Below are 26,798 nucleotides of genomic sequence, written 5' to 3'. Positions count from 1 at the left end.
GTACAACCGCTAGGCCATCTCCAACCGAAAAGGGCTATGTTTAGCCCCCCATCCAGATTATAGCCCTGCAAGAAATTATTTTTTAATGAACAGTATCAGACCATATTTATATACTATTACCAACCAAAAGGGACAAATTTTTAGCCCCTTCAATAATTTATTATTTTAAGTTTGTTCTTTAATTTTACTGGTTAATTGAATTAAACTACCATATTAAAATAAGGTTTCTGGACATATTTTGAGGCACAGGTCGCTAAATGAATAAGGCTCCGGATTTCTTATCTTTATATAATCCTAATAATTTTTCCCTATAGGATTTTGAGTGACACGTGCCGCTAAAGTGAGCAACTCTCCATATTTCTTATCTTTATGTAATCTTAATAATTTTTCAGATAGGATTTTCGAGTGCCACATGTCGAGATGTAATTGGTTATGCAAATTTTAGATAGGATTCTTATCTACGTGACACTTCTTATCTTCAACTTCCAATGTCAATAAATTGGCTAGATATTGGGGTCGAATTCGCACACCTTCATCTTTGCCTTCTTTAAAATCTCATGTCATTTTCTAAAATTTGTCATTTCAATTCAAGTTTGTAATGGATTCCAACTTTGGATCCTCTTTGCATTCTAACTAGGGATCCTCATCCAATTCTGAGTTCGTAGATAAATGGGCGGAGCAGAGACGAGAACATGAGGAGTCCGATGAAAATGATGAAGCATGGTGCAACACAACATTTATGGCAGCAATGGCTAAGGCCATGGCTTGTGAGGAAACTCAAGAACAACCTTAATGGGGTGGCTCGGTTGTTGGTCTCTCTTACAAACCACGACACAAAACTGGTAATATCTCTTTAAATGAATACATGAGGCATCATAGAATGATACGTTCGCGTACCACAAACAAGTACCTACAACAGGATCTTGTTGCGCATCTTAGGGCCAAAAGAACAATGGAGTAGGTGTAATAGACCAAATGTTGTTTAAGTTTCAATAACTCCCCCAAGTAGTACTAGGGTGGAGATTGGTGTCGTTATTTGTTAAATGTTTTTAAGTTTCAATAACTCCCCGAAGTAGTACTAGGGTGGAGATTGTATTATTATTTGTTAAATGTTGTTTAAGTTTCATGTTATTAAATATTTGAATTTTACTTGCATGTTAACCAACTTAGACATTAATTCAAAGATCACAATTTAATTGAAGTATAACTTAATTGAAATACAACTTCTTAAATTAAAGACTACAACAACTTAAATTTAAAGACTACAACAACTTAAATATTAAATATTACAACAACTTAAATATTAAAACTACAACGACTTAAATATTAAAGATTACAACAACTTAAACATTAAAGACTACAACAACTAATTATAATAATGATCTTCATCCGCCATTGTAGGAGTATAGTCGGATGTTGTAAACAACTCCCGTCGGGCCATAATTTCCCTATTGTTCCTTTTAAAATATGCCTTACTCATTGGAGAATCATTCATAGTGTCCTTTTCCATGTTCCTATCATCCATCTCTTCTTGTATTTGTTATGCCTGTTCTTCATGTCTACACTTCCTTTCTTCCGCGGCAATGTTATTTTGGTCCGCCATTAATCGCAATGAGAAGGCCATTTCCTCTCGAAAGTCTAACTCCTCCTTTTTCTTGCCTTTTTCCTTTAGTTTTCTAGCCTTGTGTCATCCCATAGCCCTGGGTATCGAAGATTGACCCGGAGACAGATTTTCTAGCCTTGTTTCTTCAATGATAGGAGATACTTCTTCATCGCCAACTGTATTTGAGGAAACATTTCTGAACACTGGCGTATGACCAAATCTTTCTTGAGGCGGATCTTGAAATAACACCCACCCTTTACAAATTTCCCAACAACCTTGATGAGTAAGAGGATTTTTAATGTCATCCATATACAATTGCTCCTCTTGGCGTTCCTAGAAAATATAATTACAAAAATTAAAGAAAATTAATTTATGGAATTAAATGTAAGATAATTAAATACATAAAAGAACTTGAAAACACTTACTTTTTTGTATTGATTGGCTCCGCTTTCATGTCTCCTTTGGGCCGTTATCACGGCTTGATGCCATTTATTCAACCTTGGATGAAGATGTTTTTTCCATCGTGAAGAACAACTCTCGTGGATTTTGGGCTTCGGTGGAGTGGTGCCTTCATAGAACTCATAGTACTTTTTGGACGTACGAGTCCAAATGCCTTCACTTGTTTGAGAAATACCCTTGACACTATCTTCCGATACCCATCTATAAGCCATGCATATAGTTTCATCTTCTTTTCGGGTCCAAGCCTTTCCTTTGGTTGAAGATGTGGCCATTTGAAATTTATTGAAAACATTAAAGGAAAGATTATTAGAAGAGATAAGAGAATAGAATGTGAAGAATTGAAATAAAATGAGGTAAGATAGTATAGAATGATGAAAATAGTGTGAGGAATAGTGTAGAAATGGTTTGGGTATTTATAGAAAAAAAATTAGAATTAAATTTTTTTTTTTTTAAATTTCATCCTTAAAAAAATTAATTCAAATATAACGGCTAGATGATGACATCAGCTAATGAAGTGTAGTCACTGGCTGCTACAGGTTGGGCCCCACCAGCAAGCTAGCTGACTGGCTTCAATTGCCAGCCCGATGGCCATGGGCTGGAATTTGGCCTAGTAGGTCCCCTTTTTCCTTTGGCGTGACCTCCATTAGACATGGGTTTTTCCTCATTTCAAACTATAAAAGTGCCCATAGCCTTATGACCTGATTCATTAGAGATGGCCTTAGTCAATTCATTAAAAACGATCGTTAAGTAATGACGTGTCAGTTAAATTTGTCCAAATAAATGAAACCAATATAAAATAAATTTTTTAATAAAAAAAAATTATGCCTAGTGTGCCCAACCCCCTTCAATGAGTTCAATCATACCTCTTCGTAAATCTCCGGCTCCCATTACAACCCCCATCCCATCTTCCCATCCCTTCTCCCAAATCCACAAACCCACCTATAAACACTGCATTACGACGGCATATGACACTCCTTCGAGGACTTCACGCTGCAACGACGCATGTCGTATTTCAAGTTTGCCCATTTTACCGCCAACCAAGCGACACTCGAAGCGACGGAGATAGCCACCAAGATCCACATCTTCGACTTCGGAATCGTACAGGGGTCCAAGGGGCGACGTTGCTGTAGTCCATGGCGACCCGCTCCACTTGAAAACTCGTCAGTATTCGGATCTACGGCATACGTGCTCCTTCTATTGGAGATTCTCTGGCAGCCTTGCTACTTGCCATTGGAAATCTAGCCCGTGAGTTCGCGAAGCTTCTAGAGCTGAAGTTAGAGTTCGAAAGGGGAGGAGAGGGAGAGAGAAAAGAAAGAGAAGAAAAAGATGCTCTGATTAGGTCGGACCATGGATTTAAATATCGATATTATCGGCGAAATATCGCCGATAATATCGATTTTTCGGGTAATGGATATTTAAACTGGTTTCCGTGTAGTTTTCGTCCAAATATCGCGATATTATCGATATTATCGATAATATCGCGATATTTTGGAAATATCGAGAAATTTCGTTGAACGGTGCAATCGGATTCCGATATCGGACGCTGGAGAAGAACGCCGGAGATGGTGTGCCTGTTCCCGAGCCCATTTCGTCCCAAAAACCTTGCAAAAACACGAATTTTAACTTAAATTTCACATATATACTCCAAATTTCACGCATGCATCAACGATTCAACATATGTGATATCGGTTTAGGGCTTAGGGTTTCAATGGAATCTCACCTGAAATATCGATGACTGGGCCAACTCCTTGCTCAGCGGCGCACCACCAGAGACGACTGAGGGAGAAGAAGAAGGATGGAGAGACTGAGGGAGAAGGATGGACGGAGAGACTGAGGGAGAAGGATCGAGATCGAGGCTGAGGGAGAAGGATAGACGGACGGAGAGACTGAGGGAGAGAAGGATCGAGATCGAGGCTGAGGAAGAAGGATGGACGGACGACGGAGAGACTGAGGGAGAGAAGGAGAGACTGCGTGTGTGGTGTGTGCGTGTGGTGTGTGCGTGTGTGGTCTGTGCGTGTTTTGCAGAGAAGAAGAGACTGAGGGAGAGAAGCAGAGAAAGGGAGAGCCTGGGAAAGTGGAGAGAAAGAGAGGACTGAGAGAGAAGATAGATGTGAAGGATGGGGAATCGGGATGGAGGGGAGGTCACACCACACACGTGGTGCTGAAATGGGGAAGCATGCTGCACCTTTTCAAAGTTTCAATTTCAACCACCCACCCAACCATGATTTTTACTTTTAATTTTAAAAAGTTAAATATAACCATTCAAAATATCTTAAGTTATATGACTTAATGTATTTTTAAATTTTAGATTGGTTGGATATTCTTTTTACATTTTATCATTCGATTTATTTGTGGGCTAACGAGGGAAACCAAACTAGCACATATGAACAATAATTAGTAATTTATTTAGAGTTTTAATACTCACATCCTTATTAAACTCCTAATTAATTTTCAATTCAAACATTTCAAATATATAAAAAATAAAATAAGAATAAGTTTGTACCCATTAATTTTTATAAAAAAAAATTGATATGTACCTGTTATAAGAATAAGTCACTCATGTATCTTACCATGCAATATATAAAGTGTAAAATATTGTACTAATTCATTATATATAAATGATTATGGTGTGTTTAAACTTCTTTCATTAATTACTACATATATAAATGATTAATTACTACATATTTTCTATACTCACAATGTTTGTCAGCTCGCTATATAATCAACTTGATAATGTTAAATCCATCATGCAATGCATTTCCTTCCAATTTTTTGTGATAAACTAATAGATAATTGACTAAATAAACATCCTGCAAAGTTTCAATAAAAATTTCCAAGTTTTTCTTACAATTTCCGTGGTTTCCATGTAATTTTTATCGATATCGATATTTTATCGATATTTCCGTCGATATTTCCGTGTTTTCGAACTACCGATATTTCCGATATTACCGATATTTAATACCTTGGGTCGGACTAACCTAGAATTAAAAAAAAAAAATTAGGGATTTTGTCAAGCGGCTGCTGCTCTGCGAGAAAGCTACGGGAAGAAGGTAGGGTGGGGCTCGCTTTTCTTTAATTTAGTTTGCTTTTACATTGATTTTTAATATTTAATTATTTTTATTTGACAAATCATCAAAATATTTGGGCTTTATATTTGCCATGTGATTGCTTAATGATTAATTTAATGGATCGGTTGTGCAAAACTGAAATGAAATATAAGTAATTTTATGAGATTAAAATGTTTTAAAAATGGTGTATAAAGTTGCAATTGCACACAAACTTTAGAGTGCAAATTGTAATTTACCCTTTATTATACTTTAATCCCCTTTCTTCAATTCTTGTTGGCATGGACATGCAACCAACTAGCTTCACGCAAATCGGATCAAGGTTTGGAATAACATATTGATGATCAGTACATGGTACGAAAGCAATATAAAATACAAGCCAAATGGTATACCCACAATAATTATGTGTTAGTCATTTAGTCTAAATACGCTATAAATTTCAAAATACAGGTTGACATGAAACTCATAATACAAAAATAGAAAGTTCTTATATAAATTTCCAAATTTTACAACAAGATGAATGGTGATCCCCCTCAATATTGTTTGGGACTACCATATGAGGGTAATTATGAGCAATATCCTCATTACAGAAGTGACCATGTGGATGCAAATTTCTACATTCTTCTTCTTGGATAAAATTGCACCTACAAAACAATTAACACCTTTGATTAATGTCAAGAGCCTCACACACCCATGATGAATAGAGGGTGGCTTTGGCCGAAGAACCTTCAATGCCAAAGTTAGAATTTGAGGGAAAAGTGTTTAGAGAATTTGGAGAATTTTGCAAGAGTGTTGAACTTAGGTTTTTGGAGAAAATAGGGTGGTATTTATAGGGGTGTGGCCAGCCCTTTTGGGATAAATGGGAACCGGCCACTTTAATGGTTTTTTGGGTGTAATTTACAATTAATTAGCTAATTAATAAATTAATTGAGTGATAAATTAATTAATTAGCAAATTAATATAATTTAGGACAAATAATTTGGGAGTTACCTTGTGAGGGAGATTTGATGAGGATGGATGAAATAGGTTTTGATTAAATACCTATTTTGATCACTTTTGACCTTGATTGTCCGCTACTTGAGCGTAGAAGCTTCAATGTGCCTCGAGGGTAATTTTGTCTTTTTCTACCCTAGAATCCACGTGTCGCCTCCATATTTTTCTTGATTATTTTTAGCTCCACAAATGCCCCCACACCTATTGAGCTGCTCCTAGGAAAGGGCAACAAGTGTAGAGATCTTCAACTTTGATTCAGAGTTCCACTTGGACTTGGAATTATATTCTTCTAGGAAAGGGAAATAAATCGCGTCTAAAGCCTATTTAGGCCTACCTTAAGCAGGGGATTAAATCAACTTCAAAGGGGAATTATTTATCCCTACAAGAAAGAGAGAAAGTTAGAGGATATTTGTTCCCCTTCCTTTAACACTCTTCTTTACTTGCCCGTGCAAAGAACCGTCTTTCGTAAATTTCTTTGTCTTCTCCATGCCGCACCGATGTAAGAAACACTTAATTTTCCTTGTCTTCTTCTTGGGTGGTGTTGCCATGGGGTAGCCATTGGGGTGGTGCACCACGTCAGCTAGCAGAGGCCAAGAGTCGTCTTGGCATGGGCCAAGGAGGAGGTGTGGAATGGGCCATTTGCTTATGCTGCTCGGCTTGATTGAAGCCAAAGACTGGCTTAGCATGGGTCGAGAAAGTGGCGTGGCATAGGCCACAGTTTAGGCTGCCACGTCCGAGTTGCTTGCCAAAAATGAGGAAACTACTGAGTTTGATTTTTTAGCTACCATAGATGAAGCAGTCAAGGATGGAGCTACCAAGATCGTAGCTGTTGAAGATAAAGTGTTGGATGAGAGAACTATTAAGTGCAAAGTGGCCGCTGCCCCTTGATCATTTGCTGCCAAGTTTGTCTTTAAGCATTTGATCTTTTGAGCTATGTGGCCTTCTCACACTGGAGAACTTACCCAGATAGGTATTAGGGAATTAGTTTACCCTCTCACACTATAGAGCAATTAGTTTACCCTCTTGCACTAGAGAACTTACTCATATGGGTGTCAGGGAATTGGTTTACCTTCTTGCACTGTAGAGCAATTAGTTTATCCTTTTGCACTAGAGAGCAGACCTATATAGGTGTCAAGGAATTGGTTTACCCTCTCGCACTGAAAAGCAATTAGTTTATCCTCTTACACTAGAGAGCTTACCCATATGGGTGTCGGGGAATTGGTTTACTCTCTCGCACTAGAGAGCAATCCCATATGGGTGTCGGAGAATTGGTTTACCCTCTCGCACTGAAGAGCAATTAGTTTATCCTCTCGCACTCGAGAGCAGACCTTTTTGGGTGTCGGGGAATTGGTTTACCATCTCGCACTGGAAATCAATTAGTTTATCTTCTCGCACTTGAGAGCTTACCCATATGGGTGTCGGGGAATTGGTTTACCCTATCGCAAGACCCAGATAAGGGTTTGAGCAGTTGTTGTAGACAGCAGTTGAGCCAAGCTTATGAATAACTTCTTGAATCTTCATTGAGAATAAAGAAATGAATCAATTATGCTGGAAGGTAGAAACTGCATAACAAACTGGATATTTGGAATTTGCCAATTACTGAATATTTGGAATTTGCCAAATCATAGGATAACATTAGAGTCCTAATTGACATTGATTTCTTGTCTAACCAAATAAGGCCTCATGATTAATTGTACATAATAAGGACTCCAAATTCAATCTATACTAAAAGAGAAAAACGCTTAAACACTGTTCATAAGCACAGTGTGATGTCGATTTTACCCCTTCTTGATTTGTTTAATTTCATTTATGCCATGTTTCACACTTGTTGGTCATCGTGCTCTTTTTGTTTTGGCTTCTCTTTAGTGAATTCTCAGTTTTGCGCCATGAGTCCGTCTGCTTCCATAGGATGTCGACGCGTTGGCCTTCTGGAGCCTTCCATCCTTTTCGATCCGTGTCTCACAAACGCTTTTCTTCCTCTCAATCCTCACGTTTTCTGGCTCTGATCTCGAGTTCTCCGTCTCTCTTTCGCTTTCTTGCTAAGAACAACGAACCAGTCAAAATTTGTGTAGATATTTTTCTGGAAAAGTAGAAACGATGTGTTGTTCTTCCTTCCTTCTTCCTCCCCATCCGTTGGACAACATCTCCTTCATTTTGACCTCTCCCTTGGAAACCTATCGGAGATCTCTTCAGGTTTCTTTGTAATAATCTCTGGAGAAAGAAATTTGAATTTTTTTTAAGCTTTTGGTTTGTGGGTTTTTAATTTTTGACTTTCTGTGCAGGTAAAGGAAGAACCCATAAGATATATGTTCAGCTCGATTCCTCGGGTAAAACTCATCTTCCCTGATTTGGATGGGTTTTCGTTTTGCATCAATTTTGATAAAAAAATTGTGAAATTTGGGATGTGAGTATTGATAGGGTCGATTTTGTGCTAGCCGATCACCTCTGACAACTCACTGGAACCGAATGTCGCCGTTGTTGAGAGCTAAGTTTCATTTGTCAAAGACGATGGTGAATTTAGGGATGTTATGTATTTGGGGTATTTTAAAGTTTATTGTTTTTGGGTAATTAAGTTGAAAAGAATTGTAATTTTGGGGTTTATGTTTGGATCTTGCAGTTTTGGATAGATTGAAGTTTGCATCTTCACATGAGTGGGTGAAACATGAAGGCGCAGTGGCAACAACTGCAGAGGTAAGCTCTCTGATTAATCTTTTAATTCACTCTTTATTTCCACTGCTCACGATGCCGATCAGATTCAACTACAGAGCATGCACCATCCCCTACAGATTCCCCTCCGACAATCCCCGCAAGCCCACTCCCACTGAGCTCTCCTGGATCGACCTCTTATACAACTCCACCCCATCCTTCAAGTGATAATCCTCATCCTTTCCCCAACCTCCATCATAAACCTTAATTTCTTGGGTTTTTCGTTAATGGTTTTGATTGGTTTTCAGCAGGAAACGAGCTGAGTTCGACGCATCAGTTCCTGATGCTCCAACTAGAGCTAAGAAATTTGCTCAAGGGTACACACTTTACTGATTGTTTTGCGATGAGTGAATTGGGTTTTCGGAAATGCCTGCAATTTGTTTTGGGGGTTTTGATTTGGTCATGATGTTGCAGATTGAGACAAGCTTTGGAAAAGAAAACAAATTTAATTAAGTTTGGAGTTGATTTTGTTTGAGTTTAGTGGGAAAGTTCTCTAGCCGATTTGGTGTGGGTAATTTTGTGTTTAGAACTGTGAATTCTATGCAAATTTCATTTTTTCTGATTTTGGGGATTTTATTTCTAGGCTAGAATGCCGTCATTTTCCGAAGCCCTCTGTACTCAAGGTAAGAAATTTAAACTTTTGGTGGATTTGGAGTTTTGATTAAGTTTGATCACATTGTTTCAGTATAATAATTTACATTGATTAAATTGGAGTTGCATCTAAGTTCCATTGTGTTCTCGGATGAGTTGGTTTGTTCTAAGTTTCAGATAAAGAATGATTCCCAATTGGGTATACATACATTCAACTTCAAACATTATATAACCGAAGGTATGCAAGAATCAATGTTGATTTAAATAGATAGAATTATGTATGTATTAAAAAATATTTGACACCAAAGTAAACTTATTTAACCATTGACTTATCAGTTCTGAACATTTTTCTCCCCTCAAACAAAAGGCAAATTTAACTGTGCAAGGTTAGGAATATGCACCTCTCTCCGTGAAGTTTTCAGTGATGTGTTTTAATAGAATTTATGATGCTATTTGTAAAAATTGGTAAGGTGTTTTTTTTTTAACAACTATAACATCATTTAATTCCAATTCATAAACACATATACCTCTAATACACTCACACTAATCAAGCATTAGTAAAAGGATTTATGATTACGAAATTTGAGGATTCAACATCAACTACTAATTTTTCTGACTTCATCTCTATGCCAAATATTGCAAAGAAGTGAGGGACTGAAAAGTTATACAAAATCATATAGTCAGTTTTATTCATCTAAATTTTGACAGAAAGAGAAAACTTTAACTAAATGTTTTCTAATTGCCACACAAGCTTATAATTCCATAATCATCGTTAGATAGAATCTGATTATATTAGGTTTTCATAGTTAATACATAAAATACAAGGAGAAATGTATAAGCTTCAACACTTTTGAGCAGATAAAGTATATACAATCTTGTCAATTTCATGTTTAACTATACATTGATTTATAATTGGACTAAATAAGAAAACACTTTTGAGCATATTAATAATCCATCAATAACATTAAATCACAAGTTCAATTTCTTGACAAAATAAGGAAAAATTAATAAGCAAACAGTTTTGAGCAGAAAATACGTATTAACTCATATGGATTTAAATCTAGTCATATTGCATTTATCAGTTCATTATTGATATAAAACAATAGTGATTCAAACTAGAATTTCCTACAAGGTTAGTTGCATATAACAAATAAAATATAAACCAGTATGATAATGTACATTTTATCTACCTAAATTACGCAAAATGATGAGTGTGAAGCCCATAACATATTATTTCTCTCACTTGGGTAGACACTCAAAATTGCAAGATTGTATACTAGAGGAAATGATTTTCATACAACAAAAGATAAACATGTTTTAATGTCTAATTAACAACCAAAAGTGCAAGTAAGTTGAACCAATAAGGATCAAACACATATACTTTTCCAAACATAAATAAAGGTTTCATAAACAAAAAAACATATCAATGACTACGATTTTTATTTTATTTTAGTGTAGATGTGTCGTTTAACATGCATTAATCAAAGCATAATGTGCACTAAGAAACTGTGCAATTGTGTCATTTTTGAAAAATTACAAATATATTCATGTCTGAAAATAATTTCTTGAAATATATGCCTTGAGATCCTTCTTTATTGTCTCATTCAGTCACAAATTAAAATGAATTAGAATAACACCGAATCAAGAAATTCAAACTCAATTCATGTTTTCTAAAATAAATTAAATTAGAACAAACACTTAGTTTAGATATCTCAATAATATTCAATTATTCTAACAATAATTTTAATCTAATTAGAACTCAAAGAAAATTAAGACAAAACATTGGCAAATTTACCTACTCATTCTTGATTTTGCAAGATTCACCATGGATGTAGTCAAGTTGTGAAGGAGAGAACTACCTATAATTTGCATGTATGTTACACCTTTGGATAGAAACATATTATGTAAGGAAAATACCTTCACCGCATAGCCAAAACATAAAATACACAAAATACATATAGTTTCAACAGCTTTCGTCAGATGAAAATATATTAGAAATATTTTATGGTTAGCTATATATACTAATTTATTGTTGATCAGTGGTTCCTAAAATTCCCTTTGGGACAAAAGTACTCACAACATATAAATTAGAATTCTTATACACAAGAATATGCCTTTATTGAACAGTAAAGCCAATAGTAGAAAAAACACTTTGTGCGACGGAAACTTGCGCGACGCAGCCAAATTCGTCGCGCAAAGTATGTTGCGTGACGTTAAACACAAAACGTCGCGCAAACGGCCTTTGCGCGACGGCATGTTGCGCGACGAAGACCGACGTCGCACAAAAGTGTTTTGCGCGACGTAAGTTCACTTACGTCACGCAAAATTGTTTGGCGCCAAATCTAGATAGCTTTGCCGCTTTTTTGGTTGACTTTGTGCGATGCAAGGCCACCTACGTCACGCAAAACAGCTTTGCGTGACACATGTTCACCTACGTCACGCAAAACAGTTTTGCGCGACGCAACCTATGTCACGCAAAATAGCTTTGCGTGACGTAGGTGAACATGCGTCACACAAAGCTATTTTGCGTGACATAGGTGGCGTCGTGCAAAGTCAACGACCTTTTCTTACTTCACTTAATCAGTTTGGGAGGTAGAAATTGCGAACTAGTTGCAGCAGCAACCTCCCTTCCCCATCTCTCTTCAAAACTTTCTCCAATTCTCTCCCTTCCTCAATCTTTTTCTATCCGGTAAGTGATTTGATTTTGTATATGTAACTTTGAATTGAGAATTCAAACTAAAACTACTAAATTTGTTTTGTAAAGTATTTTTGTATACGATTATCATTGAAGAACGAATTTGATGGTATTTTCTTCATGTTGCATATGGGATTTTTGTATATGTACCTTTGCCTACTTGCTATGCCCTTTTTTGGTAATGGTTTGAGTTTTGTGAGATTGAATTTTGAAGTAATCTTTATTAATTTTACCTATTAGGTACCTTTGCCTACTTGCTATGCCCTTTAGTCTTTATTAATTTTGCATATGGGTTAACTTATATATTTACAAAGAAGAAATTGTAAGAAATGTTGGTTTTCCCTTGAAATTTCCTTAATTTGTGCTATACGGTTGAATTGAGAGTAAATCCAATGCACCGCAGGTAATTAAGAATTATATAGAAAACCTACAGAAGCCATGAACTTCAAAGCTAATCTTATCATCACTATTAAATTCTCAACATGTTTTAGTTCAATAATGAGGGGGTTGATTTTTGTGAGCATATGCCATACTTATGTAGATAAACAATGGCTACGATTCTCCTATTAAATCCTTGTAGAAAATTAATATCGTCTTCCAATTTTAATACAAGTAAGTAATTCAGGATTCATTTTCAGTCTCAATCCTTTGTAAACTTGAAGACAACCAAAACATCTTTCAATAAGATTTTTTAAAACCAATATCTAGCCAAAATACGCGTACACTTGTGTTCATATTCTAACAATACATTTATCTCACCACCAAAATTACTCGAGTGTAACTAACTAGAATATGTATATTCTATGATATAATTAATATAAACAAATAAAAACTAAGGCCATCAACATTATAGTTTAGAAGTATTAATATTTTGTATCTATTTTATTTAGTTTCACTAGTTATTGTGATTTAATTTATTTGTATGCACATATTTTTGTACATCACGTACAAAATTGTTTTGTGTTGTACGAAGTTAATACTACTTAACTTCATACACTTTTGTCAAGAAAAGCTTAGTTTCCCGTTTGAGAATTAGTTGGATTTTGTGTATGGATGCAAAAGCATGACTGCGGTCCAATTAATTCTTGAATTGTCCCATTTTTTGGATAGTTTGGGAATGCATAGTTATGTGTTGTAGTTTGCGGTTCACGGATTAGGTTTCGATAGTGGAAATTTTTGAATTGTCCCATTTTTTGCACGACGTTTTTTTGACTTTGCGCGACGAAGGACCTACGTCACGCAAAGTATTTTTTGTACTAGTGAGTCCTCAAAAGATGAAAATGTGTTTATTCAGTTATCCGATAAGGACCAAAATGATAAATTTGTAGACTGATGTCATTTTCTAACTTTGTCTCAAAAGACAATGGTCGTCATAATCAGAATTGATGACCAAACAAAATATTGGTTTGAGAAAAATAAACTAGTAAATCACCAATCAAAATTAATCAATGTTACTTAATAAAATTCATTGGTATTGAGAATTTGCATAAAATAAGGAAAAATTGGTACAATAAATTTGTCAAGTAATTGGTACCATTAAATGTGCACAAATCAGTGAAAACAATATTTCAGAACATAACCAATTGTTTGAAGTCATAATATTTAGCAATATGTACCACCTTAGTTTGAAAATTCACTAAAAATTCTCTTTAATTTGTCATGAAAATTTTTAGGTATGGACTAGACATATATGGCTACTTATTCGAAAAATTTCTTGATTTTTAAAATTTTATAAGTGTACCAAAAGAAAATTCGAAATGTGATGTGCTGCAGAAATGGCAGAAATTCTAGTCCATACCCGAGACTAAAAAATTCACCAAATATTCATTTTTCATCCAATGTGCATGAAAATTTTCAAAAATGAAGTAGACATATAGATTTACTATTGCCCAAAATTTCATTATTTTAAGATTTTACAAGTGGGCCAAAAATAAAATCGAAATGGAATGTGTTGTAGAAATTGCAAAAATTATGTAGTACACATTTCACCAATAATTCATTTTGTAGTCAACGCTCGTGAAAATTTCCAGATTTGAAATAGACATCTCAATGTATATCATTCTATAATTTCATGAATTTAGGAATTGCATAGGTATATCAAAATAATCTCACATATGTTGCAGAAGCGCGTAGAATTCCAACAACATAGCATCACCTTTAAAATTTTACCATAAACCTATTTCTTGTAAAAAAAAAGTGAAAATAAAAAATAATATCAGCGTTTACAATCCATTCTATATTACAACATGACAGGGTTTCATAAAATTGGTGTTAGGGAAGACTATGAAAAATAGAATGTCTATTAGGCCAGGTTAGCGACGACTTGAATGGTTTTCCTTTTTATGTGAGTTTCTTACCCTTTTCCACATATCACATTTTTAAATTGTAGAGTCATTTTATTGATTCCTCACTCCAAAATATATATTAATAGAGAATACTTATGTGGAGCAAAACATATTAAGCCTAAATTAAATCCAATAAACCACATGTAAGACAATTTATACTAAATAATCAACATAGTATTATGGTTACCGTTGACGTGAATCACAAGTTGTCATAAGTATTCATAGTTTGTTATAGATAATCAGCCATACGAAATATGCACTTAACAAGAGTCTGCAAAAGATCACCACAATTTAAGAATCGAAAGCCTAGAAATACTCATATAAATAAGGTACATGAATGTCAAATTTGTCAACATAACTAAAGTTTATTAGAATTGCAAGATTTGGGATTAAAAAAAAAAATCTATTTCTTTTTAATTATCTATTAATATAAGGGAAAAAGTTTAGCATGAGTTTTGAATTAAAGGGAGGAAATAAACATTTGAGTGCAAATTTGTGGGAGACAAGAATAGATTTCTATCATGAAAAAAGAAGAGTATAAATCCAACCTTTGAGCAATCAGCCATCAGACAAGATCACCAGTAAAATATTAGCCAAATACAATACCTAACCCCTTGTATATTAGACATCTATGCAATTGCGTCCCTCAAACTACACTTGAAAATTAACAACAAAGCTTCAATCATTTGGGCACATACGAGGATTAAAATTTCTAAATCATCATATCATAAAGTTCAAAGAGATAACTGATGGTAAGTAGAGAATCTTTTCGCCCAAATCGAAACCCTATTTGAACCAATTTTTGAATCCAGAACACCTTGGGAATCATTACACCACACTAAATCAGAAAACCCGAAACTCAAAAGTAGATAAATAGAGTTAAGAGGAGATATCAAAATCTATCCACATCCCTAAAATATTTGTCAACAACTTCAGAATCAACAAAACAATTCTTAAGAACAAATACTTAGGAATTCACAACCTCCAAATATAATCCTGTCCAAGCTTTTAAAATTGTTAAAAAAACAATTGCCACGAATCCAGCCAAACCCTGGAAACACACTGATAACACTAAGAACGTAGAATCAATCATTCCCAAACAGATGAATCAAAACCGGTGACGCAATCCAAAAATAAAAAGAAATATATAAGGGAATTTAACCTTCAAGCATAATTAAATCGAAAATTTAACTTGGCAAGAAAAGTCTTTATGGCCACAAATCCAAACCATGATCATTGACACCAGTGCTTGTAACTTAATTATTATGTAACTTTATACAGAATTGCGGAAGCATGTTTATGAAGTCTCAAATGATTGATTAGAAAAGATATCGAACTGAACGATAAACACAAATTATGCTTTTGTAGTATCAATTATCTACAAAATTTCAATTTAACAAATTACCTATTAATCGGACCTAAGCTTTTTGTGTTGCTCTAATACCATATTAAGATATTTCTAAGATTATAAGAATAACAAGACATTTGGATCACGAATTCGATAAACCAAATTGACATAAAAAGGAAATAAACTTATCTAATGAGGAGGAAAAAGAAGCCATGATTGCCAAAGTTTCGAAGGAGTCTTCTACTTTCAGCAAGCAAAAGTGTTCTAGCAATAATAGGGTTTGGTCGGAATCGAACATGTATTTTGTGAAAGCAAGGCCTGCCTATGTATAGTGAAAAGACTCCCACTAATCCGGCCTTTTACTGATTAATGGGGATTTGCCAAATCATAGGATAACATTAGAGTCCTAATTGATTAGTTGCACAAAATAAGGACTCCAAATCTTAATTAAAACAAGATTCCATAATTTCCTCAACACCAACTAACTCGTTAACCAAGTTAATTGATTAACAAGAAATCAATAAATCATATTTATTGACACTCACATGCTTACATGGCATCCTTTTTGATACTATACTCTAGCCAATGAAACTCATCATACCAATCGGAATTGAAGAGTTGAGGAACTCCGGTAAAAAGTCTTTGTGGAAAGGCTTTTTGAATAGGCCGACAATACTCTCTTTGTAGATAAGCTTTTCAGACTTGATCTCAAATATTAGGCTCATAATCTGACATTGAAGGTCGAGTTCCAGGATCCGCTGGAATATTAGCCAAAATTTTTGTAACTCACTTTCGTTTGAACTTGAACTACCCAGATTGTCCATGGTAGTATTTGTACATTGTTTCCTATAATATCGTAACGTAATTGTATAATTTGAAGTCTACTCCAATTTTGTTCCAGATTACGTAAATTTGATAAACTCATACAAACCAATCACAACACAAAACTTAACTCATTCAATAGTCTAAATAAAAACTTCCATCACTTTATCAACACAAACACTAAAACACACATATCAATTTATCTAAATAAAAACCATACGTTATGATCCACATCAATCATCAAATATAATTATTGACAAAGAAACAATTTTTTAACCAATTCATTAACAAATATTTGAAATTAATTTGAATAAGTTATGAAGAACTTACTTTGGAATTTGAAGGATGAAATTTAGGTGGTCGTCAAAATGATTGTCAAAGTAGAGTGGTAGGAGTTTGGCTGTTAGGGATTGAGCTTAGTAGAATTGGGATTTGACAATTTGAACTAGAATTGGTGTTCTTAATTCTTGGAGTTTGATGCGGATCTAATTTTTTATTTTTTTTCTTTTTGTTAAGACAATTTTGGTATGGTTTTTTGGTAAAAGATGTCTTATATAATTTTTCAATTCTTTCTATAAAGTAACTTGGCCCAAAAAAACGTTGTTTGGTCCAAGTATACTAAAAAAATAATAAGAGTGGAAAGGTGCGGCAAACAACATAGGTGTTGTGCGCATAACATCCATGTGTGTTGCTGGCAAATCCAAGCATACCCTGCTGCCTAACAACCCAAGCTTCTATTGGCATTTTATCAAGCAATTGGAGGGCAATGTATGAAGAACAACTCTAACCTTTAAAGCGACATCACCCAAGTCATTCATAGAGATTCACCCCTTGCCCCTAAGTGGGTCTGCCCATATTTAGATTGACTTAAATCGAACATAATACAGTTAGTTGATATCTGATATATCCAAAACCGAACTTATTCCTCAAGTGGAAGTATGTGCACAAGAAATACTTATTCTCTATCTCGCTCTCAAACCCTAGAAGAAACCCCAAACTTTACCTTTCCTCCAACCGCAGGACTCTAGCTTTTACTTAGGGCCGGTGGCAGGCACCCTTTCAACCTTTCTTATCCTCTTCCTCCTTCATGTTTCTCTCATCCTCTTTCTTCCCTGCACTTGCGATGGCCCTAATTCCCGTCAGGGAACGGTTGAGCAACCCACTTTCCATGAATGGTGTGGATAAAGGTATGTCTTGGGTCGTTTTGTCCTTCAGCGCAACTGCAATGGCCCCGATTCCCGTCATGGAACAGTGGAGTAACCCACCATCTACGAGGGGTGCGGATGGAGATTTGTCTTTGGGTTTTTTCCCCATGTTTCAAGGTATCATACCTTTGATTTGGGGCTTTGCACTCAAACTTTTCCAAAACTTTGAATCAACCCTCCAACCCCTCACACCCATCCACTCCAGATTTGGTGGATCTCATCTCAACACTTATTCGCTGCTTTATCTGTGCTTCTATCCAATCGAAGACAACTATATGTTTTCACCCCTACAAAGGTCTGGTATCTCTTCGAATTGGTGTTTACAACACCTGACCTTTTATGTTGCTGCTTGGTTCTAGGCATTCACATGCCTATTGTGTGTTTGTTTTAAACTGAGGACCAGAACTGTGGCGACTGGTATGGGTATGATTCTTCTTGATTTGCATATTTGGTTCTTTTTCACCAGCGTTGAGACAAAGATGGGTTTGAGTTTTGTTTTCTACAGAGGTTTCTCTTGGATTTTCTGTTCGCTAGTCATCTCCACCAATTTTGCTGTGGTGGAGGCGTTGGGTGAATCTCTGTTTAGGGTTATTAGGTTTTTTTGTACAGTCACTTTTGGCCTCTATGTAATTTTTTGTTTGTGGTATAGGTGGGACCTTTACTCATACGTTGAATATATAAGTGGCATCCTGTTTGTACCTACCTATTTATGAGGCTGTTGCTTATTTCCTCACTTTCATCTGTGGAATCTATGTACTGTATTCTTTTTGGACTTTGTTATAAAAATTCTCATTGACCCAAAAAAAAAAAAAAAAAAAAAAAAAAAAAAAAAGACTAATGCTTTAACTCATATCCCAAGAATTTGAGAAATTAACTACGAAAAAGAAAACACCTTATCAATAAGGATTAATATTGTATAAAAGAAACGAAGACGGACTCGTTGCACCTGAGAATCATGAGAAAGTCAGTGGGATTCAGTACAACATCTCCCTATAGTACAATATTTTGACGAAAAAACCACTGCAACGAGCATAAAATTTTGGCCACATAGCAAATCATGTTTTGCTTTCGAAGCATCAAGGAACTGTCCCTTAATATTACCTAGCTTCTCGAACGCCTAAGAACAAAGTTTTGCTTTTCTTGATATATAGCCCTTATCCTCGACATATCCATACACTGATCTATTAATCATAGACATCAAACGTGGACTACATTTTTAAATTATTATGCATTTAACGTCACATAGGGAGCAGATAGGCCGCCCTTTCCATTTCTTGTTCAAAGGTGACGATGCTTCAATTGGATTGCCAATAACGTGTATGCTTGAATGACAACTAAAGTGTTTTTAAAATTGCTAAAATCTTTTTTGGGAAAAATATTTTTAAAACCAATTTCTTAGTAAGGATGCAATTGAATTCTTAAAAAATACTTAAAGTATTTCTTGTAAAAAAGCACATAACTGATGCTCTTTACAATAAAGACGATATGTTTTTGAAACCTAAAAATATTACCAGCAAAAACGTTTTCAATGGTTTTCAACATGTATACTGTCCAGTAATCAACGGTTGTGGGTTGGATGGATGGTTCATTGGTTCTTGAGAAAAGTAGAAAAATGGATGGCTCATTTTCTTTGCTCTTTTGTTCTGGCGTTTGTGACACAGGTTGAGTCGCATATAGGACATCATGAGTCATGACAAATTGACATTGTTCACAGAATCTCCATCAGTCTAACAAAATCAAAACTTTCCACGTGTCTTTACATGAACGTGTACAACTTAAGATGAACAAATCAAGATGTTTCTTATTTCGTTGGTCGTGTTTTTTTTCTTCTCAAAATTAAAGATAAAGAAAACAAAAAAGAATGAAGTGATAGATTATTTTACAGGGTGAATTGTTAGTTTAGTTTTTGAATTATCACAAAAATAAAAATTAGGTTTTTAAATTATTTTTTTAGAAAAATTAGTCATTGAATTATAAAAATTTGCTAATTACATCCTTAATATTATATTTGAAGCTATTATATTTTATTTTTCGTCAATTTAAGTTACGTTACTTGCATGTGATACATATTGGATGGTAGATTAATAATTTTGCATAAAGAGATAGTATGTGGAGTTAACTTTGGAGAATAAATTAGACGTTAGATTCACAACCTATATAAAATGTTAAGGGCTTATAGGCGAGAAAAATGACGGTATTACACTCTGAAGTGTGTCAAGTGATTTAAGTTAATGAAAAATTAGATAAAAGAGCTTTGAACGTAATAGTATGGATGAAATTAGCAATTTTTAATGAATTTAAGGACTTATTTTACTGAAAAAATAATTCAGGGAACTAATTTTCACTAAGATGATAGTTCATGGACTAAATTGATACTTCACCCTATTTTATATAAACAATAAGATAATTTATACTAAAATTTATCTAAATTATCATAAATACGAATCTCGGATTCAAAGGCTAATGCCCTTAAACAAAAGAGTTATAACGTACTTGCATGAAGTGAATGTGATAGAGAAAACAGAAAAGAAGAATAAATATATAAAACAGTTCAAAAAGGTTATTTTAAGGACTATTTAAAAACCATTTCATTTTCAATATCTATTTAATGAATATTAATATAATATTAAATATTTACTATTAGTTATCTATACCCATGAGTTATTGTAGCGGTGTAATCTCGAGTCTGGTGTTAAATATGTTTATCCATTTTCAAGGGTTTAAAGTATAAGTTATTATCGTTATGTTAATATGTATTTTACATGTTTTCACTTAGTACTACGATATTTAAATCACATTATTACTAGCCTATTGTGAGGTTAAGACCACCCATTCCCTTTTAGTGTAGATAATATCGTCTGCTCAAAGAATATGTATTTTACATGTTATATTTTGCTTTTTTTTTTGTCCAATTAAGTTGTGTCACTTAGTATTTTAATCAATAAAAGGATTATGTATTACTTAACTAATATGTTTGACACTTATTTATATGAGATATAATAAATTAACTTTCATCTAGTTGCTAGACCCCAGCCCGCTGTCCAACTAGCGCCTAGTGTCTTTTAGAACAAAAAAATTGAAAACTAAGAAGAAATAGTTTTCACACCTTAGTTTTCATTTGTTTAAAAACTGGAAGTAGTGTAACGAAGTAATTATTAAAAGATCCTTCAGTTGCATGCATTTTACCTTATTCTTCCAAGTGTTCCTTCATCTTATTTAAATTGAGGAATTTTTGTGCGTGTTACATTACATCACACTCCTTCCTCTCGTGGGTGTTCATCTTTTTTAATTTTTACATTAAAGAAGGGATAATGTTTGAGAGATCAAATTTTTATATCAAATTGGCAAATCAAATAATGTATCACTAATACGAAATTAGCACGTTAATCAACATTTAAATAATAATCAAATTATCAATATCCATCTTGTTTAATTTATACAATTTGGTTTAAAAATTTAATCGATCGAGCATTACTCTTAAAGAGGATTTGCTAGCCGAAATAAAATCAGGAGACGTAAACAAATAGGTTATTTAAATTTATATAAAAGACAATTAAATAATAAAAAGACAAGTAAAGAAGTGAATTGAAGAAAACCGAGCAATTCAGTTGTATATTTTATATTAACTTATTTAACAAGACAATTAAATAGTCAAACCAATTATAAAAAGAGGAAATAGTAAAATAAAGGCCAAAAGTCGATATGTTATTCACGTAGCAAACGCCAAACCAAAACATGTGAACAGAAGCCGTTCCCTGCCCTACCCTGCCTTGCCCTGCCCTGGCTCCCAAAACTCCATTCATCTCTGTCTCCGTCTCTCTCTGAACCTTCCGACTTCCATTTTTCAATGCCACAATCATCTTTTTTTTTTCTGCTCATATTTGTTTTTGTCTTCCTCCCATTGCTGCCGCCTTCAACATCTCCAGCAGCCATTCAAGACCAAATTCGCGAACCCTTTCCGCGTTCAAAGAATCAATGGTACCTTAAACTCCCCCTTTTCTCTCTATTTTAATCTTCCAAGTTCTCTGAGTTTTGACTTTTTCTTCTCGTTTCTATTTTAAGCTCATATTAATTTTACGTTAATGCGTCTATCTTGCACCTTAAACTTGTGTTATTAGAATCTGAGATTGTTTTATAATTCTGGATTCTGAAATGTTTCACTTTCTGATTAGTTTGTGCATAATTTAACAGTTCACAACCAATGAAAATGTAATCTTGTTGCTTTTCTGGTTTTTTATGTTTTGGGTTCTTTAGTGGAGGACACTTCCTTAGAGAAATGAGATTTGAGTGCTTATTAAACAGATTGACTTTGTTACTGCTTCTAATTTGATGTTATGAACCAACTTTTTATTGGGTCCCAACTTGTTAAATTTGCTACCTAGGAGTCATAAAGCAAAAAGATTTAGTCCCTTTTGGACCTTAGCTATAACCGGATGTCATTGTGTCGGTATCTCAAATTCATCAGGCCCTACTATTTGGGATTGTTGAAATACATGACAATGTTAGATCGGGCTGGGATTTTGTGATGATTTGTCTTCTGTATATTGTCTTACAAAGTCTTACAAAGACGACAAAAGCATATTGCATTCTGTATATGAACTGAAATTCACAAGGTTCGGTATTACAAGTTTGAAGAGAAACCATTGATTATCTGTCAAAATTATTATTGGGTTTGCTGGATTTAAATCAGTTTGAAGGACATTCTGTGATTTGTCTTTTTTTTGTTGAAACATTTTGTGATTTGTTTGGCACTGAAATTTACTTTATGATTCATTTAGTTGGTAGGCCCTTGCATTTGCTTTTTGTTGGTGTTGTTAAATTGTGTGGTGTCACCGAAAAAGTTGAGCAATTATTTTTTTTTCTGTGGTTAAACAAAATTCTGCAGTGTAATAGTACTCTTTTGTTGACGAAAAGCTAAGTCTAATTGCGTTACTGTATCTTCTTACTTGATGACAAGTAGAAAAATAAAGTGTACCTTCTCCCTGTTAGAGAATCAGTGGCATCATTCATAATTCTATAATCTTAATACGTAACGTAATAAATATTATCTGACTTATTCTTATTAAAGCTGAAGGAGTTGTCGCCATTTGTTTGTATACAAATCTTTTGATTATTTTGACACACGGAGTTGTTAGGCCTCCTTCCAAAGTACAAACTACAGCATTTCAACGCTTGTAGCACAGTAATTGCATTATTTTCTCTATTGCATTTGTTCCTCTCACTTTTAGCTCTCTGAATAATCAACATTCGGATTTTATTGTTATTATTTGTGAAGTCACTTCAAGAGAAATCAAGTGTTGTGGTTATGGAGGAAGGGTACCGTGGGACTAATGACACTGAACCCAGACGAAGCGTATCCAATGATCGAACAAGCAGTGCCACTTCTTCATTAAGGAGGCGGTCTTTAAGTTTATCACATGTTCAGCCTTCTCAAATAGATGATGACAATGAAAGTGAATGTGTGTCAGAGGCAGGAGATATTGGCGATCGGGCTCTTCACAGCAACAGGCACAGTGAGAGTGGCAGCGTCTGCTTGTTTCCTTCAGAGGATGTTCAACTGCAATCCTATGGATTCTGGGGTCATGACCCTGTTGCATCCAAAGCAATTTCCCCTGTCACTCCCTTGCCAGAGGAAATCATATCTCATCTTTCCACTGATGCCATCATATCCGAGGACAAAAAGCCAGTGAGCTTTCGGTTGATACATTTCATATTCTATATTATCTTTGTTAGAGATCCTTGAACATAAACAGGAGATTTGGTTTTCTTTTTCATTGATCATAACATGTTAAGAGTTTTTTCTTTTCTTTTTGTCGAATCATGCTAGTAACTTAAATTATTTTGTTTTCATATGCAGGAAAATACAACAAGGTTGCCAAAATTCTTGGAATATGGTTCATGCATGACTCATTTAGCAGTTTTTGGCATTCTTGGGGTAACACAGTTAACTCTGTTTCTTACTAAATACTGATGTACATCTTGTTTGAGTAATAATATGTGTTGGGTTTATAGTTGTTGTTGCATTCGTTTGGCAAATTGTATTGCGAACTTTTTCTTGCTTTTTTTTTTTTTTTTTTTTTTTTTTTTTTGTGGAAAATCTGTCTAAATGGTATGCTGACAAATTGTATCCAGTCTATTGTACTCTAAAATTTATAAGTTTTGTTTACGAAAATGTTTGATCATGCACTGGCATGTTCGTATTTCTGTTTGTCTTGAGAAAATTGAATATGTCACTGTAATACATCTTCTTAGATCTTTCTTCAAATCTGGAAACCTAGATGTTAAATAGATTATTTGACATGCTACAATATGCAGGTCTTATCGAGATATCTTCTGCAAAAATTGTTTGGCCCTGGAGTTGTAGGTGTAACAAGCGACAAAACCATTCTCTACCTTGATCTTCCTTCCAATATGGTCTCTCTGTCTCTCTCTGTCTCTCTCTGTCTCTCTCTCTCTCTCTCTGTCTCTCTCTCTCTCTCATGCACACGAACACACACACACACAAATGTATTATGCCCTTTATTCGGTAGTGTTGTGTTAATAAACATGTTTTCTATAAAGCTGTTACTTGTGAGTATTAGGAGGGACTTGTGATGCACACAGTACGATGATCACCGAAGTATTATCAAGTTTCTTAAGACCTTTCTTTCCATACTTTTTTCCCATCATCTTTTAATTTTTTTTATGTCATATTTCCTAAGGGTTGTGATGCCGAAAATGTTGGATGATGTTCAAACTCAAATTTTTGTTTCTAATGCATTTTTGTAGGTTGGCTCTTTCTTGATGGGGTGGTTTGGTGTTGTTTTCAAAGGAGATATATCCTATGTGTCAGATTATTTGGTCATCGGATTATCAACTGGTTACTTGGGCAGCCTTACAACTTTCAGTGGTTGGAACCAGAAAATGATTGAACTCAGTGTTGAAGGACATTGGGCTTTTGCTCTGCTCGGCTTTTTGATAGGTAAGGTGTCATATTCTAAAGAATTGTTGCAGTAGACATGTAGAGACATGTAGATCGCTTTGGCAAGCAGTATATTTAAATTTCATTTCAATCTAGCTGGTTTCTTACTTTGAGCCTATTCAAAACTTATCCATGGGTAAATCACAAACCTAGTGTAGCTTAAATCGCTGGACTAATATGAGATCCTCTTTTATGTGACGGATGTCAGGTTTGTTTCTTGCGGCCTACTCCCTCATTTTTGGGGTAGAGACAGCAAAGGGTTTTCGGCAGATTCTTGAGAGGAACTCAGTCTGTGGTATTACCAGCTCTAGAAGGAGGTGGAGGGTTGACAGCTACAAGCGTCACTTGGTAGCTTTATCAGTGTTGTTGCTGATGCTAAGTTCTCTATGGAGTATAGGTGGAATACAGTTAAGAGAGGAATTTAACAGTAGCAGCAGCGAGGCGCAACTATGGTTGGGTTGCATAGTTGGACCTTTTGGTGTGTGGATTCGGTGGTTCTTAGCCCGGCTTAATGGACGTGGATTAGGAAAGACTGGTTTGTTGAAATGGGTTCCATTTGGTACTTTAATTGCCAATGTTTCTGCAGCTTGTGTAATGGCAGCCCTGTCTACTATGAAGAAAGCCGTAAGCTCTTATGATATGATCTCTGTCCACATCCACTCCATGACTTCATCCTCACCATTACCTTTCGTTTCTTATTGTCTCGTGTCCGGCAAGCGTACAGTTCACATATATTTGTCATATATAAACGGCTAAATTTGTTATTTTGGGGTTTTTTTTTTTTTCGTTGAGGTTTTTAAAGCTTCCTGGGGAATTCTTGAACTGTACTATTTTCTTTTGCAATGTTTTCCCAACTGCATTACCTTTGTCATACATTGTCTTGATCCATGCCCCCGGTTTTTCCCTTTTCAATAGAAAATCTGACGTGCAAAAGTATTTGTTTGTGCAGGTGAATACTAAGACTTGCAACATTGTTGCAACAGGCATACAATTTGGATTTCTAGGTTGCCTGAGTACTGTTTCTACCTTCATTGCTGAGTTCAACGCAATGAGAGAAAGCAAATACCCTTGGAGAGCATACGCATATGCCATGGCTACGATATGCACCTCGTTTGGTTTGGGAATCCTGATATATTGTGTTCCTGTTTGGACAAGGGCATACAAGTAGTAGCATGCTCAGGCCATTATTTTGATGTTTATTTTGTAGTTATGCCTCAGGGATCATGTTTGCTTAACCCTGGTCTTCGGGATGACCGAAAACATGACACCTTGGTGCTTCTTGAGTGTGTAGCAGAGTCTTGCGGGAGAGACACGAAATATATCCTCATCTATCTATCTCCGTCCTCTCGCGATGATACAGATGCATGGGGGTATAGACCCGGTTTGATGTAAGTTTCAGCCATCTCGTAGAACTATCACCAGATTGGTCTGACCAGCCGCAACCAATGCTACCTTTAACACTGGCCAACTTCTTACCGTTCTACAGATGCGTTGGCATAACATGAGGAAACAAAAGTAATTGGGGAATCCATTTTTGAGTGTATGATTTCACTGGAATGATTTCTGAGAATTGCAGATGATGCAACAATTGCAGAGAAGAAAGCTAGTATCAGAGCTGAAATTTTCTCATTGGATTGTCATCCTCGCACCAAATGCGTGCAAAGAATATATTACCGTTAGGGGAGGAGCATCACACTCTCCATCACATATACAAAATCATCCTGGCCACTCAATCTAAGGTCACCTTATGAAACGTTTACACTTGTTCTGAGTTATGACTTAATGAAATCTAATCTAAGAGACCACATGGACTATGATCCAATGGTTCACATTAAATCCTAACAACTTGAATTAAAAACAATACTAGCAAATACATTTACACATTAACAATATTTACATTTACATTTCAATCGATAGCTTCATATATTGTAAATCTTTCAACTTCCACTATCATATACAACCTTGTGTTCAAATTATTATTTCATACTAATATGGTACTCACCAC

General features: G+C 35.0%; 2 protein-coding genes and 1 long non-coding RNA gene across 8 annotated transcripts; 2 read left to right on the top strand and 1 right to left on the bottom strand.

Annotated features, from left to right (window-relative positions):
- Positions 1-3,548: 3,548 nt before the first annotated feature.
- On the bottom strand, positions 3,549-4,503 carry LOC114822190 (uncharacterized). The gene is made up of 2 exons (XR_003770347.2): positions 3,783-4,503; positions 3,549-3,663 (listed from the first exon to the last, which is right to left on the bottom strand). It is a non-coding gene; the product is annotated as an uncharacterized lncRNA (long non-coding RNA).
- A 3,451-nt stretch (positions 4,504-7,954) lies between these two features.
- Positions 7,955-9,550, top strand: LOC108173821 (damage-control phosphatase At2g17340-like). 5 transcript variants are annotated; one of them, XM_070814518.1, is made up of 6 exons: positions 7,985-8,313; positions 8,403-8,447; positions 8,539-8,811; positions 8,874-8,990; positions 9,078-9,143; positions 9,410-9,550. In XM_070814518.1, the coding sequence occupies exons 3-6, from the start codon at positions 8,783-8,785 to the stop codon at positions 9,489-9,491; spliced, it is 294 nt and encodes a 97-aa protein (XP_070670619.1). In that variant the 5' UTR covers positions 7,985-8,313; positions 8,403-8,447; positions 8,539-8,782; the 3' UTR covers positions 9,492-9,550. The 5 variants fall into 5 exon arrangements, 2 of the variants coding, with proteins under 2 accessions (XP_070670619.1, XP_070670618.1); XM_070814517.1 differs by having other exon boundaries at positions 9,075-9,143; XR_011576575.1 differs by having other exon boundaries at positions 7,955-8,313; positions 8,556-8,811; positions 9,078-9,491.
- Positions 9,551-21,539: 11,989 nt separating this feature from the next.
- On the top strand, positions 21,540-26,546 carry LOC103419824 (uncharacterized). Of its 2 annotated transcripts, none has more exons than XM_008357916.4 (7): positions 21,540-21,810; positions 23,108-23,518; positions 23,690-23,767; positions 24,148-24,246; positions 24,601-24,793; positions 25,002-25,417; positions 25,743-26,546. In XM_008357916.4, the coding sequence occupies exons 1-7, from the start codon at positions 21,808-21,810 to the stop codon at positions 25,959-25,961; spliced, it is 1,419 nt and encodes a 472-aa protein (XP_008356138.3). In that variant the 5' UTR covers positions 21,540-21,807; the 3' UTR covers positions 25,962-26,546. The 2 variants fall into 2 exon arrangements, with proteins under 2 accessions (XP_008356138.3, XP_070669737.1); XM_070813636.1 differs by having other exon boundaries at positions 21,543-21,810; positions 25,002-25,511; positions 25,743-25,986.
- The last annotated feature ends 252 nt before the right edge of the window (positions 26,547-26,798 follow it).

Source organism: Malus domestica, chromosome 15 (genome assembly GCF_042453785.1).
Source record: "Malus domestica chromosome 15, GDT2T_hap1".
NCBI lineage: Eukaryota > Viridiplantae > Streptophyta > Magnoliopsida > Rosales > Rosaceae > Malus > Malus domestica.
Note: the sequence above shows the minus strand (reverse complement) of the source record. Positions and strands in the feature narration are given on the sequence as shown.

Excerpts from the sequence above, each read along its gene's own strand:
- LOC108173821 (XM_070814517.1), top strand. The coding sequence starts at position 8,783 with ATGAAGGCGCAGTGGCAACAACTGCAGAG. Across the intron at positions 8,812-8,873 it reads CAGTGGCAACAACTGCAGAG|ATTCAACTACAGAGCATGCA; the intron begins GTAAGCTCTCTG and ends GATGCCGATCAG. Across the intron at positions 8,991-9,074 it reads AACTCCACCCCATCCTTCAA|CAGGAAACGAGCTGAGTTCG; the intron begins GTGATAATCCTC and ends ATTGGTTTTCAG.
- LOC103419824 (XM_008357916.4), top strand. Across the intron at positions 23,519-23,689 it reads TATCCGAGGACAAAAAGCCA|GAAAATACAACAAGGTTGCC; the intron begins GTGAGCTTTCGG and ends TTTCATATGCAG. Across the intron at positions 25,418-25,742 it reads TGTCTACTATGAAGAAAGCC|GTGAATACTAAGACTTGCAA; the intron begins GTAAGCTCTTAT and ends TTGTTTGTGCAG.